At 49.1% G+C, this 16,173-nt stretch overlaps 1 protein-coding gene across 5 annotated transcripts in view; it reads right to left on the minus strand.

The window, feature by feature from the left end:
- Kdm5 (Lysine demethylase 5) overlaps positions 1 to 16,173 on the minus strand; it is a 155,568-nt gene that overhangs the window by 51,355 nt on the left and 88,040 nt on the right. For 3 of the 5 annotated variants that reach the window (XM_084605930.1, XM_084605799.1, XM_084606013.1), the window contains 2 exons: positions 3,522 to 4,679; positions 2,433 to 2,798 (listed from right to left, as the gene is read on the minus strand). In XM_084605930.1, the coding sequence (XP_084462056.1) occupies positions 2,433 to 2,798; positions 3,522 to 4,679 (1,524 nt within the window). The remainder of the gene's footprint in view (positions 1 to 2,432; positions 2,799 to 3,521; positions 4,680 to 16,173) is intronic. The other 2 variants (XM_084605861.1, XM_084605829.1) reach the window with 2 other exon arrangements.

Below are 16,173 nucleotides of genomic sequence, written 5' to 3' on the forward strand. Positions count from 1 at the left end.
TCGCGGCACCGTCACCCTTCCCATAGGCCGTAATGCATAATAAATACCGAAATTTCGGACACTTCGCAACATTTCATTTGATTTTTCGGACCCTACTCGAGCCAACTCGATCGACAGCAGCTACCCACACCAACGCTGACTGAAGCATGAAGCGCCATTTCTGTTTTGGAATGAGCCTCCTTACCACCCCACGAGGTGGCGGTAGGGGCGGAGTCCGCTCATCATCATCGTTTTTGTGTGTTCCGGCACAATGGCTAGTTTCGGTCTCGCCCATCCAAATCCAGGTCAAATTCCAGTAGCCGCTGGCCCGGTCGTCTCTTCTTTATTCTTTGCGACGGGGTGCGGTGCAGTTATAGTGTGCAGTGTTCATTCTACTTGTGTTGCTTGTGTGTTGTGTACGTCTAGCAGAGACAAACGAAGCACACAGGAATAGCGCCAACATCGGGGCAGTCAGCGCCGGGGAATTCAGCTAAGAAGCGTGGCAAATACACAACGATGACAATGGCGAAGAAGATCGCCGTGATCCATCAAGTGCAGAATGGCCGCCTGCAGAGCGAAGTTGCCCGGGAGTTCGGCACCTCGAAGCAGACTGTGTCTGACTATATGAAAAACAAAAAGATTTTGAACAAATCATTGAAGTCTTCTTCCCAGCGCTGGAAAGAAAAAACTTCAGAGAGGGCAGCCACCCAAAGCTCGAAGAAGAGCTCCACATGTGGCTGTGTGCGACAATTGCAAAGAGGATAACAGTGTCGGGCGATCTTCTGAAACAAAAGGCGGAGGCCCTCGCACTGCGAATGAACATCGAGGGCTCTAAGTTAAGCAATGGCTGGCTTCGTAATTTTAAGAAGAGGTACGACCTCACTTTCAAGAAGATGTGTGGTGAGAGTGGTGCCGTGGACCAGACTCTTGTAACAAATTACCGCTCCGACAACTTCAATTGTGATGAAACAGACCTTTCTTATAAGATGTTACCCGAGAAGACACTGTCCGTGTCTGGCGACCCCTGCCACGGCGGAAGGCACAGCAAAGACCAGGTCACAGTGATGGTTGGCAGCAACAGTCGGGAAACGAAAAGCTCCCGATTCTTGCGATTGGGAAATCAAAGAGCCTGAGATGCTTCAAGGGGGTAAAAACATGGCCTGTGTGGTATGAAGCCAACTCGAAGGCTTGGATTACGCAGCATCTTTTCGCTGCCGCTGTACGCAAGCTCGACCGGAAATTCAAGGCCCAAAATCGCAAGGTGTTACTCTTTGTGGACAATTGCGGTGCACATGGCCACATTGATGACCTGGAATCCATTCAGTTGGAATTCCTGCCACCAAACACAACGAGCGTCCTTCAACCCATGGACCAGGGTGTGATTAAAATTTTGAGAGTGCTATACAGAGCACGCTTGCTCAGCCGCATGGTTCTGTGCATTGACGCCGGCAAGCAGTATGCTGTAACTCTGCTGTCGGCGATCAGCATGCTTGCTGACGCCTGGAAGGCAGTGATGGCAGCCACACTCCGAAGCTGCTTTCGACATGCTGGATTTGTTGGACTTGATGAAGCGGATGCCACGGCCCAGGATCTCCCGTCCGGCATGCTTCCCACAGATGGCGAACATGTGCTGCAAGACTTGCGCAGTGGCAGCAGGGTGATCCCAGACGCAGTCACCTTTGAGAACTTTTCAAATGCCGACAGTGCAGCACTCACATGCGCGGAGCTGGACGATGACGAGATAATTCGTCAGAAATCTGAGTCAGAGGACGATGCACCACCTGTTCCACTGCCGTCGCACGCGGACCTTGTGAATGCGGTGACAATGCTTGCAGCTGCCTACAGTGACAGCACGACCCTTTCCGAGATTCAAGCCGATCTGATTGCTCGCAAACGGAGCGTCCAGCAGCGTATTCACGATTCTTTCCAGCCAATTGCGGGGCCTGAATAAGTGCATAGGGCATGCCAGTGCATAGAAATAAAGTTTTCTTTTTTTTCTGATTTTGTTTTTTCGGACTCCGGTTTATTCAGATTTTTCGGCGGTCCCCGTGAGGTCCGAATAATCGGTCGGCGACTGTACATGTATTTGAAACAAACTATATGCAGTGTTTTTAAGAAAATAAAAATGATAGAACTACTACACTATAGTTGGATGTCAAAAGAAGTAAATTGACCACATTCTTAATGCATGAAAAAAAAGAAACACCTGCATCACTTTGTTCACAGAGCAACAATGAAAAACATAGATCCTGTGCAGAAATTATTATTCTTTCTAGGCCATAGGGTATATGAAAGGATAGAGATAAATGAAACTTTACTCGATGGTGCAGCTATTTTAAGTACGGTTGTAGACGTCTTTTATTGATTTTTTTTTATGTATCGTTCTGCGACGAAGCAGTCAGTGCATTGCTTTTGCTAGCTAAAAGCCTGAAACATCCCCGAAAGGCACAAACCAGAGACACCTCCTGCTCAGCCGCAACAGTTGGCACCTCCAGCACACTGGTGGCTGCCTCTCCGTCAGAGGTGGCCCCATCACCTGCACACAATGAATGCACCACCCATGAGGATGCAACCGGGAGCAGAAAGACAAATGGCTGCTCACTTTTCTCCTGTGCTCGAAGGCCCCCAAAGGCTGACTGTGCCACGCTCTGAAGGTGTGGCTGCAGCTCTGGCTTGCTGGCCGCGCGCAGCAGCTCTGCGCTGATGATCTTCTCAGTCTTTTCGCGTGCAGCCTGCTCCACCATTTTTTGGGAGAGGACCGACAGCTTGGCCAGGGCTGCCGCCAATTCGTCAGTGGCCAGTGCTTGCCGGGCACGGTCCTGCACAGCCACCCCATCAACTATGGACAAGAGCCCTGGCTGCACACAGCAACCTAGCTGAAAACACTGAGACAGTCCAGCTGCAACAAACGCCTAGCCAGAATACTTTCCGTTGCGACTGAAAGCATGACACTGCTTACAACCAGGTCACATGGGGACGAAAAAAATCATTCAACTCAAGAGTGAAGAGAAGACACTGTTGATAGTCCCGTGGAGACATGGCCACCTTAACCCATTGAAATGAATGAGCAACTCTTTCAAATAGCTTCTGCGCATGGCTGAGTATTTCTTGGCAACAATGAAAAGATTGTACGTCCACTCCTTCAGGCAAACTGAAAGCGTCCAGCCAGAAATGAATCCTTGCCAGAATGAAAGTAAGAATGTGGGCCTAGGTCTGTCTATAAACAACTAACAGAGTTATCTCACAACTAATCACATTAATTGTGAGGTGCATGATCATACTGTAAAACTTGACTTGGTAACGTACGAAGCTCTACTGTGCCTCATAACAGTGTTGTGCCGCCAAAGCCAGAGCACCTGCTGGTGTTTATGCTCAGAAGGCCGTTCACCACAAGTACAAAGTAAATGCATATGCCTTTCACTGTCACAAAGCTCAAGGATCGTGATTGGCAACATCCTGCACTTAATTTTCGTACTGAGAAGCATAAGTAACCCAAAGTTCACCATTAGGGTTAAATATCTGAGCAAGTAAATGGGAAATACCTGCCAGGACATTGCCCGCTCTGTGAGGCACTGCAATGCCTCCCCTTCGGGCAGTCGCACAGGCAGCTTTTGCAGCGCCACCAGCAATGACAGGATGGTCTCGAGGCGGGGCCGCCGCGAACGCAGGCACGCGGGGCACAGGAACTTGCAGTCCCGTGGAGTGCTGGAGGACGCTGGCGAGGGAGAGCCCAGCGGGCTGCCGCCCGAGCCATTCTTGGCCGCATTCCTCGACTTGGGTATCGGTACGCAGCTGGCATGAAACCAGTCCTTGCAGAGCTCGCAGTGCAGCATGTAAGCCCCAAAGACGTTGTTGCAGGTGCAGTAGCGTGCTTGGCCTGTGTCTTCAAGGCGCTTGCGCAGGTTGTGCGCCCGCAGCTGCTTCATGCTCTCCAACTCCTGGGCCCCAGACTCCTTGAATGCAGCCACAATGGAGGCGGCATCCTCTGTCACACTGATGCTATGCGCCTCTTCCTTTTCTGGCACGAGTGGACCATCCCGCACCCGTTTCTTCTTGCCTCGTGCAGTCACCTGATAGATGCCAATGTCTCTGCGAGGAGACAGAACCTCGAGCAAAGAGTATGCAGAGTTCTTCTTGAGGAAGGTGCGGGCCGTGCGCTCCTTCCAGGCCTTGGCTGCAGCCACCTGCGACTCCAGCTGGGGCAGTAACTCGAGGCGCACAGGGACTGGTCGACCCCGCTGCACCAGTGCCTCCAGTGCCTCTAGGTATGGATACTTGGACTCCGAGCCCTGGAGAATCTCAGCACGTGCAGTCCACTCCTTGGCCCTGCGAATGGCGTCCTTGAGAGCTGCAAGGCTTGGCAGGTAGACTGGGATGGCCTGTCCTTCATCAGCCAATGCCTCGCACACTGCCAGCGTCTGCCGTGGCTGTGCTAACACGCAGGTCTTGGCACGTTCCTCCCAGCGCTCAGCTGTTGTCAGCAAACCTTGAAGTTCAGCCAAGGCCCGCTCAGAGACTGGGTGAGGAGGTAGGGCCACCCCCGAAGCAAGCAGGCGACGCAGTTCTTCCAGGGTTGGCGGTTCCCTGGCTACTTGCGGCTTTGGCTGTGCTTCTGGCTCAGACTGTGGCTGTGGCAGCAAAGTGGCCTGCACCTCTTCCAGCCAATGCGCTTGCTGCACCTTCTGCTTTAGTTGCGGTACCTGCACAAACGGCCATCAAAAATACATCCTGTGAAATCCAAGACACATTGGTTTGGCTTTAAAAACCCCCTTTTGTGATTTTCTGGGAAAAGTCAATGACCCAAAAGCAATGCTACAAAACCTCCTAATTAACATTTGTCTTTCTGTAAAATCTAAAACCAAGTTCTAGGTTCTACTAACTACTGTGGATTTGTCGTCCATCGCCCATCGAACACCATTACAGTGAACTTGCCATCTTTGGTGGACGCCCAGAAAGTCTGTGCAGTTACTCAAATTCCCCTGAATGCGAATGAGCATGTCCCAGTGCAAATATATTTTGCCTCTGGCCCTGACACCCTCCGCTGCGTGGTTTACCATGTCGACAGCAGAAGTCCTTCTGAGGAGGTGCGAGCAAACATTCGCTGTTCAACTCACGCAGTGTTGCAAGCACGGCCTCTGGGGCGCCGGGGTTCATACCTACTCACCCTACAAGGCCCGTTGACTCTGCCTGAGTACGTAACCTATTATAGTGCGATTATCAAACCACAGCCCTTCCGACCTCGTCGTATATTTTATCACTGCCATAAAGAAGGGCACATGCAAAATACCTGCCCTAATCTGGCAGCTGTGGCCGACATGAATGAACCAGCAGTGCTTTGTGTCCTATGCAAATCGGCGAACCATGACATGCGCTCCCCCACATGTCCAAAGAAGAAGCGAACGAGGCTGTCGCGCAAGCCGCCTGGAAAAAGATATTCCTACAAGTAATCGCTTCGCTGCTCTACATGTGACGAAACAGACTTCCTTGCATTTCCTTTACTTGACCCATCTGCTCACCCTACGTCTTCTCAGCATCGTTCATACGCACAAGCGACTCACCCTCGTGGATCAAATGGTACACCAAAACAGCCAGTGCACCAATCACATGTGGATGTCGCAGATGAAGACGCTGTTTTAGACAATGCCATTGCAGAGGCTCGCCAACGTCTAGAACAACTCACCCAGCTCTGAGAACAGCGTCGCTCTCACCCCTCTCAAAGAAGTCTAATAACTCGTGATAAGATTTCAGATGAATCGCCTCCAATAAGCATCAAACCCCAATCACATGCCGACAACCCGTTAACCGTGACTACCCCGACAGTGGATAAAATATTAGCCCTTATGGAGCAGGTGACCTCCCTCATCATAGAAGCTCTTCGGCCTCGCAATGGATAATGCACTATCTCTGGTGGTGCAGTGGAATTGTCGAGGCTTTGCGAATAAGGCCTTTGAAGTGAACATCCGCCTTCGCGACAAAAAGCTAAAGGCAAGGGCTTTCCTACTTCAAGAGCATAACTCATTTCCTCGCCTTTCAAGATTCTGTGCTTACCATTCACCTTCCATTCCTGATCGCCGTTGTATCACCTCTTCCCTCAGCCCAGGTAAATCTGCAATTTATATTCACAATTCATTTCCCCACACACCGATCGACCTTTCACGGTGGTGTAACACACGCCAAGAAGTTGTAGCACTCCTAGTTAAGCCTGCACGCAAGCCACTTATTCTAGTTTCCTTTTATGGCCGTCCTGGTTCCGCATCTCCTAATCTTGGATGGGTTCGTTTTCTGTGTTCTACCTACTCGGGTATCCCTATTCTAGTCAGTGGAGACTTCAACGGTGCACACACCTCGTTGGGTTACCCATCGGATCCTCCCAGGGGTGCACACATCCAGGGCAGCTTTTCGGATAATTCTTTTCACCTTTTAAACCACCCGCATACATCTACCCGTCCACGAGGTGGGCCTTATTCACCTGATCTGACTTGGTGGTTAGGCCCTGGTAGCCCTCGTTGGGCTATTGAACCAGATACCTGGGGTAGTGATCACAGTCCTATCGTTATTTTTCTCACTCCTTCGTGCATAGGTAAAATACGCATAGCGTATGATTAATATTATGGGACTCTGTACAGGCAGACAATCGCTTATCTGAATTCACCCCATCATCAGCACTGTCTACTCTCTCTGCTGTTCTTGCGTCCCACACGATTACCACCACTGTAGATGAAGACGAGCCAAACCCGGACATCCACCTCCTGAATCTTAGGGCTCTGCGTCGCCAGGTGGATCACTATGCTGCTCATTACCCCGATGACCCATCGGCTATCCCCGCTCTTCACCGGGCTACCGCACGTGCGCGGCGGTATGAAAAGCGTCTAGGAAGGCAACGTTGGGCTGCATGGTGTGAGCGCCTGTCCTCCAAGCAGGATAATCGACAACTTTGGCGAGCGTTTCATGTCATGGAGCACTCTTCTCAAGTTTCTGATTACACAGAGAGCATTCGCCTTGCGATGAATGTGGATGAGGACCCATTTGCAAAACAGATGGCCAGACAGTTTTTTCCACACTATGATTCCACCTCGACTTCTCCACCTTGCTTACCGGTTACCGAACTCCCCGATGAGATTACTTCTGACCTAACCATGGCAAAGCTGCTGGCCTCCATTGAATGCCTCAAATCTAACTCTGCTCCCGGGCACGACGGCATACCTACCCTAACTCCTTATTCTGCAACTTGGAAGGGACTGCTTTGCAGGCCCTGCTTGATGCATTCAATGACGTGCGGCATTCTGGTGTCATGCCGGACGAGTGGAAGCATTCTATTGTTGTTCCAATACCGAAGTCAGGTCATCCTCCAGTATCTCACTCGGCCCTTCGTCCAATTTCCCTGACGCCAACAATCTGCAAGCTTTACGAAAATATTCTCGCCACTCGCTTATCGTGGTGGTTGGAATCCCATGATTGTTATCCAGAATCCCAAATCGGCTTCCGCCCGCAAATAGGAACGGAGGATGGCCTTGCTACTTTGGCTGTTGACGTGCTTCACCACTCTCCGCACAGTCATCTTATTAGAACCGTGATCGCTACAGATATAACAAAGGCATATGATAACATCCTTCACTCAGCCATTCTTGCCCGCCTACAAACTCTTGGTCTCCCTCACAAGTTTCTCCTCTCCATTCACGCCTTTCTAACAAATAGAACGTTCAGTGTGCGTGTCCATGGAAAGCCCTTAGGTCACTTCCCCTCGAACAGAGGAGTGCCCCAGGGCTCCGTTCTCGCCCCTGCATTATTTAATGTGGCCTTCATTCCACTTATTCGAGCACTAGAAACCATCCCTTCTATACGCGTGCTTGCGTATGCCGATGATATAACCTTATGATGCTGTCACCGAGATAAGTCTGTCCATCAGGCGGCCCTCCAGCATGCACTGGATGTATTGACATTTCGCCTCCCTCCTTTGGGTCCAACTCTTTCGCATACAAAATCCTGTTTCATTCGCATTGGAAATAAAGCTGGCTTATGGAAAGCTCCCACTATAAATTTTATGATAGATAATACCCCGATTCCTCAGGCACAAACCGTTCGCATTCTTGGTCTTCTCCTTCATTCCTCTGGGATTGGCACCCCGTGGCTGACAGCCATTCGTAGGTCCGCTCACGCTACTCTAGATCTGATTCGTCGCATAGCTATGCGCTCTGGCGGCACGTGCTCAGACGGCCCACCAGCTTGTTTGCTCTGTCCTCCAGCCGCGTATAATCTACCAGGCAGAGTTTCAATGTCTCACCCGCAGACAGTGGAACTCCCTTGAGGCCATCAATCGCGAGGCTATGCGTGCAATAACATGTCTCCCCCGTCTAACACCCATACCGGTACTTCAGGAGTACGCCTAGCTAAACACGCTCAGTGAACTTATTGATCAGCGGATGGCAAACAGAGCTCGCAAACAGTCTTTACAACTCCATCGTTTAAAGACACCACCTCCATGGTCGTACTGCCAGCTCACGGACAATCGCCCCACTGCTTCCCAGTCGGTATAATCCGCACATCTGCCTGAAGGGTGCATATTATATACCGATGCATCACATACTGCAGAGCGAGGAGTTACTTCTGTGTATAGTCCCTCTCATCCGCATCTGAACACTCACGTGACATATACCGCCGATATGTGCACCCCTCTGGCACTGGAACTTCAAGCCATTTACAATGCCATTTATTCCCTTCCGCCAGTTTCTAGATTCAATGGAGTTCATCTTTACACAGACTCTCTCACTGCCCTTAAACAGCTTAAGACCGTTCGACGCACATTCCAAGTAACACAGTCCATTCATTTGCTCTGTTCAAAGTACCCATGTCCTGTGCGCATACACTGGATTCGCGGCCGTGATCGTGATCCATATAATATTCAAGCGGATGCTATGACGCACATAAACACATCAGGCGATCCACCACCCTCCTCTCTTCCCCCAGATCCGTTCCTGTCCCACGTTTCCAATTCTCAAGTTCTGCGCCAGCGAACACGTAATCTCATTCCTCCGTGTTCGCACCCTCTCCCCCGTAATCTTACTCGGCAGGAGGAGGTATCAGTGTGCCGGATTCGGGTAGAGGCGGCTCTGACCCCATTTGTACGACATCGTTGGCATGATAAAGATCTACCAGTGACTGACAGGGGCCCTCACTGTGACACTGCACCTGAGATCTGCTATGTGCGTCACTTGTTGTGGACGTGTCCAGCAACGACTCCAGTTAGACAACAACTACTCATGAAGGTGGGCCTGCGGTGGAACCGCGATTGTTATTACGAAAAGTGGAAAATGGACAATCACTACACCACCAGCCTCTGCGAATATCTAAGCGCAACTGGACTTCACTCCTTCTTTTAAGGGGAGACGCGGGTCTTAGAACGGTCGAAAATGGTCAAAAAATCGATTTTGAGAAACACCCATTTTCTGAAGGTTTAACCTTTCGAGCACCTGCACTCAAATTATTAACGCTAATGTCGGTCAGGAAATGCGATAAAATCGGTTTTCAAAACATTACGGCAGCCGCGAAATGCCCCCGAGAAGAGAAAATTTGTTCGAAAATCCTGCGCGCGTCGCGGGCGTTCCAGCCGGCCGGTCGCCGCCATCTTGGGCTTGGTTTGAAGCTGTTCTCTTTACGCGCAATTTGCGCTATCTCAAAATGCCGTCGCACAAGCGGTACGGCTGCGAGCCCCGGTTTTCCGAAGGCCGATTATAGTCTCAGATTGGCTGTCACGCGGCGCGCTTGAAAAGCGCGCCATTCCGAGTCTCCTATTGGCTGGCGTGACCAGCGCGTCATTTTTTTTTCTTTCTGGTTTGCGCTCGCGTTTCTCGACGCACCGTTTTGTGCCGGTCCTTTTTTTTTTTTCCCCTTGCGATCGAGATGCCGGAAAACGGTAGATTGTAACCGTGCACGCAACGAGCCTTTTGAAGCCGTAAGAAACAGGCGTGGAACAAAAGCCAGAAGGCGCCGGTCGCAAGCGTCGTCGTGCTGTCGGGACTTGCGTTACGACGACACCGTGGGCTCAAATTACAGTGCGAACTGCATCCCGGATCACGATATACTGATGCCGCCGCCGCGTACAGCGGAGCCGACGCACTGTGTTGAGCGGTCGGCACAAAGTCCGTTTTGTCGGGAAAATCGGCGACCAAACCAAAGTTTCACCGTGGCCTCAGCGCAGAATGCGATGTCAGTACAGAGTTCGCGGTTGTGGACATAAAAGCGTTAACAACTTTATTGCACACACGAAGCGCGGAACCTGCGGCGAGATCATGAAGATGCTAGTGGTCAATCGTGCGAGCGTCACAACGGAGCTTTTCAGGGCCACCCAACTGTTTACCACAGGCCCCCTTGGCACGGGACCACTAGTTCCCTCAAGAAACCGTTTGCAGGGCTCAAGATATTATTCTTGGTGCTGGACATCCTAGCCCCGCGCTCTCGTCGGCTTTAAAAAAAAAAAAAAAGAAAAAGAAAAAACATAAACCCGTAACTTCATAAATTTTGTTGTTTTTTTTTACAATTTGGTCATGTACACATCTTCAAAATTTTTAGGAAATGTTTCGTTGGATGGAATAAGACACTTTTTGTTTTGTTTTGCAGGGGGACAGATAAGGAACACTGAAATAAAATCTGCACTTGAAGATTCCTACCAAAATTTTCTGCAGTCAGAGTCAAAACTTCAAATGCGATTTTCTCAACTTCATATTTTTTGCCAACATAACTAACCTTACGGAACTTTTCATTACATTCTTGTGGTACAATTTTAATAAGTCTTACACCGTTGCATTCAGGAAGAACTGAACTGTGGAGCTATGCTATAGTTATGTTGCTAGGTTAAACATATCAAATTTGGGGGAGAGTAATGTCAGCTAATTATATTTAAAAATTATGGGGCATCGGCCTAATTGGACATCTTTATGGTAACGCACCTCAGTGATAACATAAATAGTATAGCTCCACATGGCAGGTCTTTGGCTACAGCTACATTTTAATCGAGCCAAATAATATTGAGGGAAAGTGTTTAATCACCCGTAAGAAATGACCTAATTAGGCATCAGTTATGTTTCCCCCCCCCCCCCCCCCCATTGTGATATCTCTAACAATAAAAAATATTGTTTTAAGACCAGTGTCTCCCCTTAACTTTCTATCTCCTGCATCCCATTCCCCCTTTCTCAACTTATGCCTTGTGGCAAACTTTTCGAAAAAAAACAAAAACACACACACACACACACACACACACACACACACACACGAGTTGGTAGCATGTAAAAAAAAGGAAAGCCACAGACCTCAGTTGGTTCAGCATACTAATTACAGCTTCACAGTGCACTATATGTCAATGGGAGAACACGTACAGAAAATAAGTACACGGTATGAGACACTCCATCCTACAAAATTGTTTCCTGTGTCTACGCCACTGGAATTCTTGTTGGAACACAGTACATCCAGAAACAATATTTATTGGCAACAAGAAATTTTTTTTTAAACCAAACGCCTGGGCAAGCCATTACTTGGGATTAACAGCCCAACTTGGACATCGGCAGAAGAGAAGATACACAAGGGCACGTGCCGACCAGTGCTCGTTCTTGGCAACCTTCCCTTTTGTGCTCATTTAAGCCATGCAGTTCATCTAAAATATGAAGCAAGACACACCACAGCTCTGGTTGCGCCCTCCGCCCAAGCATGCGCACTTTCCACTGCTCTGCGCGGCTCTCGCTACATGAGGGGGGAGCCCTGAGCACCTACTAGGCAAGCCACTACACAGCGCCAGACAAGGAAGAAGTTGACACGAGGCACGGCAGCACAAGCGGAGCAAGTAAAACATGTCAATTCGAACCTCAACATTATGAGAGTTGGTTCTTTTAGCTCCGAAAGTTCAATGAATATATAGCCTATCATTTTAGGAAGACTTCTTTTGTAGAAGCTATCCTTTATTAGCCCCTTCATGGATCACTGCCTTGTCGTGGCGGAGGGGCTTGCGAAACTCGATGAAGTCGTGAGCTCTGCTGTGTAGGGCCACCCAAGATAGACAGGTCACGGCAGAGAGTTCTGACAAAATGTGATTCACTGGAGAAGGTAATGGCAACCCACTCCAGTATTTCCTGCCAAGAAAACCCTATGGCCAGTCACAATACCATTAATGATATGGTGCCGGAAGATGAGCCCCCCAGGTTGGAAGGCGTCCCACATGTTACTGGGGATGAACAAAGGGCGATTCTTAGTAGCTCCAGGACGAATGAAGCGGCTGGGCTAAAGCCAAAAGGACGCTCAGTTGTGGATGCGTCGGGAAGCGACCGGAAAGTCCGATGTTGCAAGGAGATATATCACATAGCAACATGGAATGTAAGATCTATGAAGCAAGGTAAACTGGACGTCGTCAAGCGAGAAATGGACAGATTGAACATTGATATCTTGGGTATCAGCGAGCTCAAGTGGACCGGAATGGGAGAATTTAACTCCGGCGACCATTATGTCTTTTATTGTGGGCACGAATCCAAAAGAAGGAATGGGGTCGCTCTCATAGTAAACAGAAGAATGGGCAAAGCAGTGCTAGGGTACAGCCCCAAAAACGACCGAATGATTTCACTTCGGATCCAAGGTCACCCTTTCAACATAACAGTTATCCAAGTCTATGCACCGACCACTACTGCTGAAGAAACTGACGTTGAGAGATTTTATGCGGACCTACAATGCCTTTTAGACCGCACCCCATCATCAGACGTCGTTTTTCTCATAGGAGACTGGAATGCTAAGGTCGGGAGTGAAGAAATATCCGGAATTATAGGCAAGTTCGGTCTTGGCGAGCCAAATGAAGCTGGGCAGAGGCTAGTAGAGTTTTGTCAAGAAAACAACCTGACCATAGTGAATACTCATTTTCAACAGCACAAGAGGCGCCTGTACACATGGACTTCACCGGACGGTCTGTACAGGAATCAGATAGATTATGTTCTTTGCCGGCAGAGATGGAGAAGCGCTATACAAGCAGTAAAAACAAGGCCTGGGGCCGATTGTGGCACCGATCATCAGCTTCTTGTTGCCAAAATTAAGCTTCGATTGAGGAAAACGCAGAAAACTAGAAGGCCTTTCAGGTATGATCTGGATCAAATTCCATTAAAATATGCTGTGGAAGTGAGGAATCGATTTCAAGAATTAGATCTAGAAGACAGAGAGCCCGAAGAGATGTGGACTGATGTTCGTGATATAATACAAGAAGTTGCTACTAAGGTAGTTCCAAAGCAAAAGAAATGCAAGAAAGCAAACTGGTTATCTGAAGAGGCTTTGCAAATAGCTGAGGAACGGAGGATGGCAAAAGTTATGGGGGAAAGAGAAAGATACAAGGTTCTCAATGCGGATTTTCAGAAAATAGCAAGGAGAGATAAGAATGCCTTCCTCAACATACAGTGCCAAGCAGTTGAGGACAACAGCCAATTAAGGAACACAAGAGCTCTGTATAAGACAATCAAAGATATCAAAGGAAGCTTCTGTGCTAAGCTGGGCATGATAAAGGACAAACGAGGCAAGGACCTCACTGAAGCCTCAGAGATAAAGAAGAGGTGGCAGGAATACACAGAAGAACTGTACAAGAAGGACCCAAATGTGCAAACCCAACATAAGACGGTTGCGATTACTGATCTCGAGCCGGGCATCCTGAAGAGTGAAGTTGAATGGGCCTCAGCCAGCCTTGCTAAGAACAAAGCTAGCGGAATTGATGGCATTCCAGCTGAGTTGCTTCAAAACCTCAACCATGACGCTGTTAACATTCTGCATACATTATGTCAGAAGATTTGGACAACCCTGCAGTGGCCACAGGATTGGAGGAGGTCAGTTTACATCCCCATTCCAAAGAAAGGCAGTGCCAAAGATTGTTCCAACTACCGCACGATCGCGCTTATTTCGCATGCTAGCAAGGTGATGTTGAAAATCCTCCAAGGTAGGCTGCAGCAGTATGTGAATCGGGAGCTTCCGGACGTGCAAGCTGGGTTTCGCAAGGGCAGAGGAACTAGAGACCAAATTGCCAACCTTCGCTGGATCATGGAAAAAGCAAGAGAGTTCCAGAAACCCATCTACTTCTGCTTTATTGATTATGCGAAAGCGTTTGACTGCGTAGATCACAGCAGATTGTGGCAAGCTCTCCAAGAGATGGGAGTTCCAATTCACCTCATCTGTCTCCTCAGGAACCTGTATGAAGGGTAAGAGGCCACAGTCAGAACTGGGCATGGTCTTACTGATTAGTTTCCGATCGAGAAAGGAGTGAGGCAAGGCTGCATACTGTCGCCCTGCCTATTTAACCTATATGCAGAGTGCATCATGAGGAAGGCCGGTCTGGACGAGTCTTCAGCTGAAGTGAAGATTGCTGGAAAACATAACAACTTTAGATATGCGGATGATACCACTTTAATGGCAGAAAGTGAAGTGGAACTCAAGAGACTTCTGATGCGCGCACAAGAAGAGAGTGAGAAGTTTGGGCTTAAACTGAACATTAAAAAGACAAAGATCATGGCGTCTTGCCCTATCAAGTCCTGGAGCATCAATGGACAAGAAGTGGAAGCTGTGACACATTTTCTCTCCTTGGGCTCCAAGATTACCTCGGAAGGAGACTGCAGCCATGAAATTAGGAGACGCCTGCTTCTGGGAAAGAGAGCAATGGCTAGCCTTGACCGCCTAGTAAAGAGCAGAGACATTAGTCTGCCAACCAAGATCCGTACAACTCGTGCTATGGTCTTTCCAGTTGTGATGTATGGATGCGAGAGTTGGACTGTGAAAAAGGCTGACCGCCGAAGAATTGACGCGTTTGAATTGTGGTGCTGGCGAAGACTCTTGAGAGTTCCTTGGACTGCCAGAAGATCAAATCAGTCGATATTGTCGACCATAAACCCTGACTGCTCATTGGAGGGTCAAATTCTAAAGTTAAAGCTCAGCTACTTTGGTCATCTGATGAGAAGAGAGGAGTCACTGGAGAAAGGTTTGATATTGGGAAAGGTTAAGGGTCGCCGGAGAAGGGGTAGGCAGCGAACGCGATGGTTAGATGGCATCCTCGAGGCACTGCAGATGAAGTTATGAGATGTTAGGAAGATAGTGAGACCGGAAAGCGTGGCGTGACATGGTCCATAGGGTCACGAAGAGTCGGACACGACTGAACGACTGAACTAACTATCCTTTATTAGACCAATATAGAAATAGCCCATCATACATATAAACTACTCTTTAGTGCATATGAGAAAACAAAGGGAGATTACACTGAAGAAACCACTGAGAAAATATTCCCACGGTGCTTGTGTCCTCTTTGACACTTCCCTTATTTCATTTTAAACAAAACTTGCACAACACAAATGCTAGCAAATGCTGCACATGAAATTTAAATTTCTCAAATTTGTAAGCAAGTACAGTACAACCTCGATAATTCGAACTCGGTTAATTCGAAATCCCAGATAATTCGAAGGTTTTCTGCAGTCCCGTATTTTCCAATGTAAATTTGGCCGGATAATTCGAACAGGCGGCCTGCGCCAGCGCGGTTAATTCGAAAATTTGGACTGCTATGCGGCAAAGCCTGATCCATATTTCGCCGCAAACCCGACGAAACGACGGCCCTACGGAGCCGCGAGGCAAAGCCACATAGTAATGGTGATGATTTATAGGCGAAGCGCCCCAGCCGGAGCACTCTCTGCACAAAAATCGGTCCACAGTGCGCCTCGCGCACCACCGAAACACGCGCCTGCAGAGGAGAAGACGTGCTTCACTGCAACACGGCGGGCATACCGGTTTTTATCACGTGACCTCGCCCCCACTCCATCCCTTGGTGTGCTTCGCCCACTCTTCCTCCGTGCCTCCGACGCTGCAAGTACGCCACCACCACCGCCGCGCCGGTCTCGCCTGCACCATTTCTTTGTGTTGTGCGCTGTGGTTAGGGGTCGGCTACTGTGCCGTATTTTTGGGCGGGACTGTGCAGAAGTGCTAGCTTTGTGACCGTAGCAGTGCAGAAATGCCAAAGTACAAGACTTTAACGCTGCAGCAGAAGTTCTGCTTGATCCAGGAAGCAGGCAAGAGCGCTTGTTCGAAGACCGAGTTGGCCAAAAGGCATGGCGTGCCCCTCTCCACGTTGTCCACAATTGCGAGTATTGCGACCGCATCAATGCGCTCTGTGCAGAGGATGAGTCCAACGCAGTCGGCTTCGCCGAGTAT

Source organism: Amblyomma maculatum, chromosome 1 (assembly GCF_055883805.1).
Source record: "Amblyomma maculatum isolate TAMU_Amacu chromosome 1, ASM5588380v1, whole genome shotgun sequence".
Lineage (NCBI taxonomy): Eukaryota > Metazoa > Arthropoda > Arachnida > Ixodida > Ixodidae > Amblyomma > Amblyomma maculatum.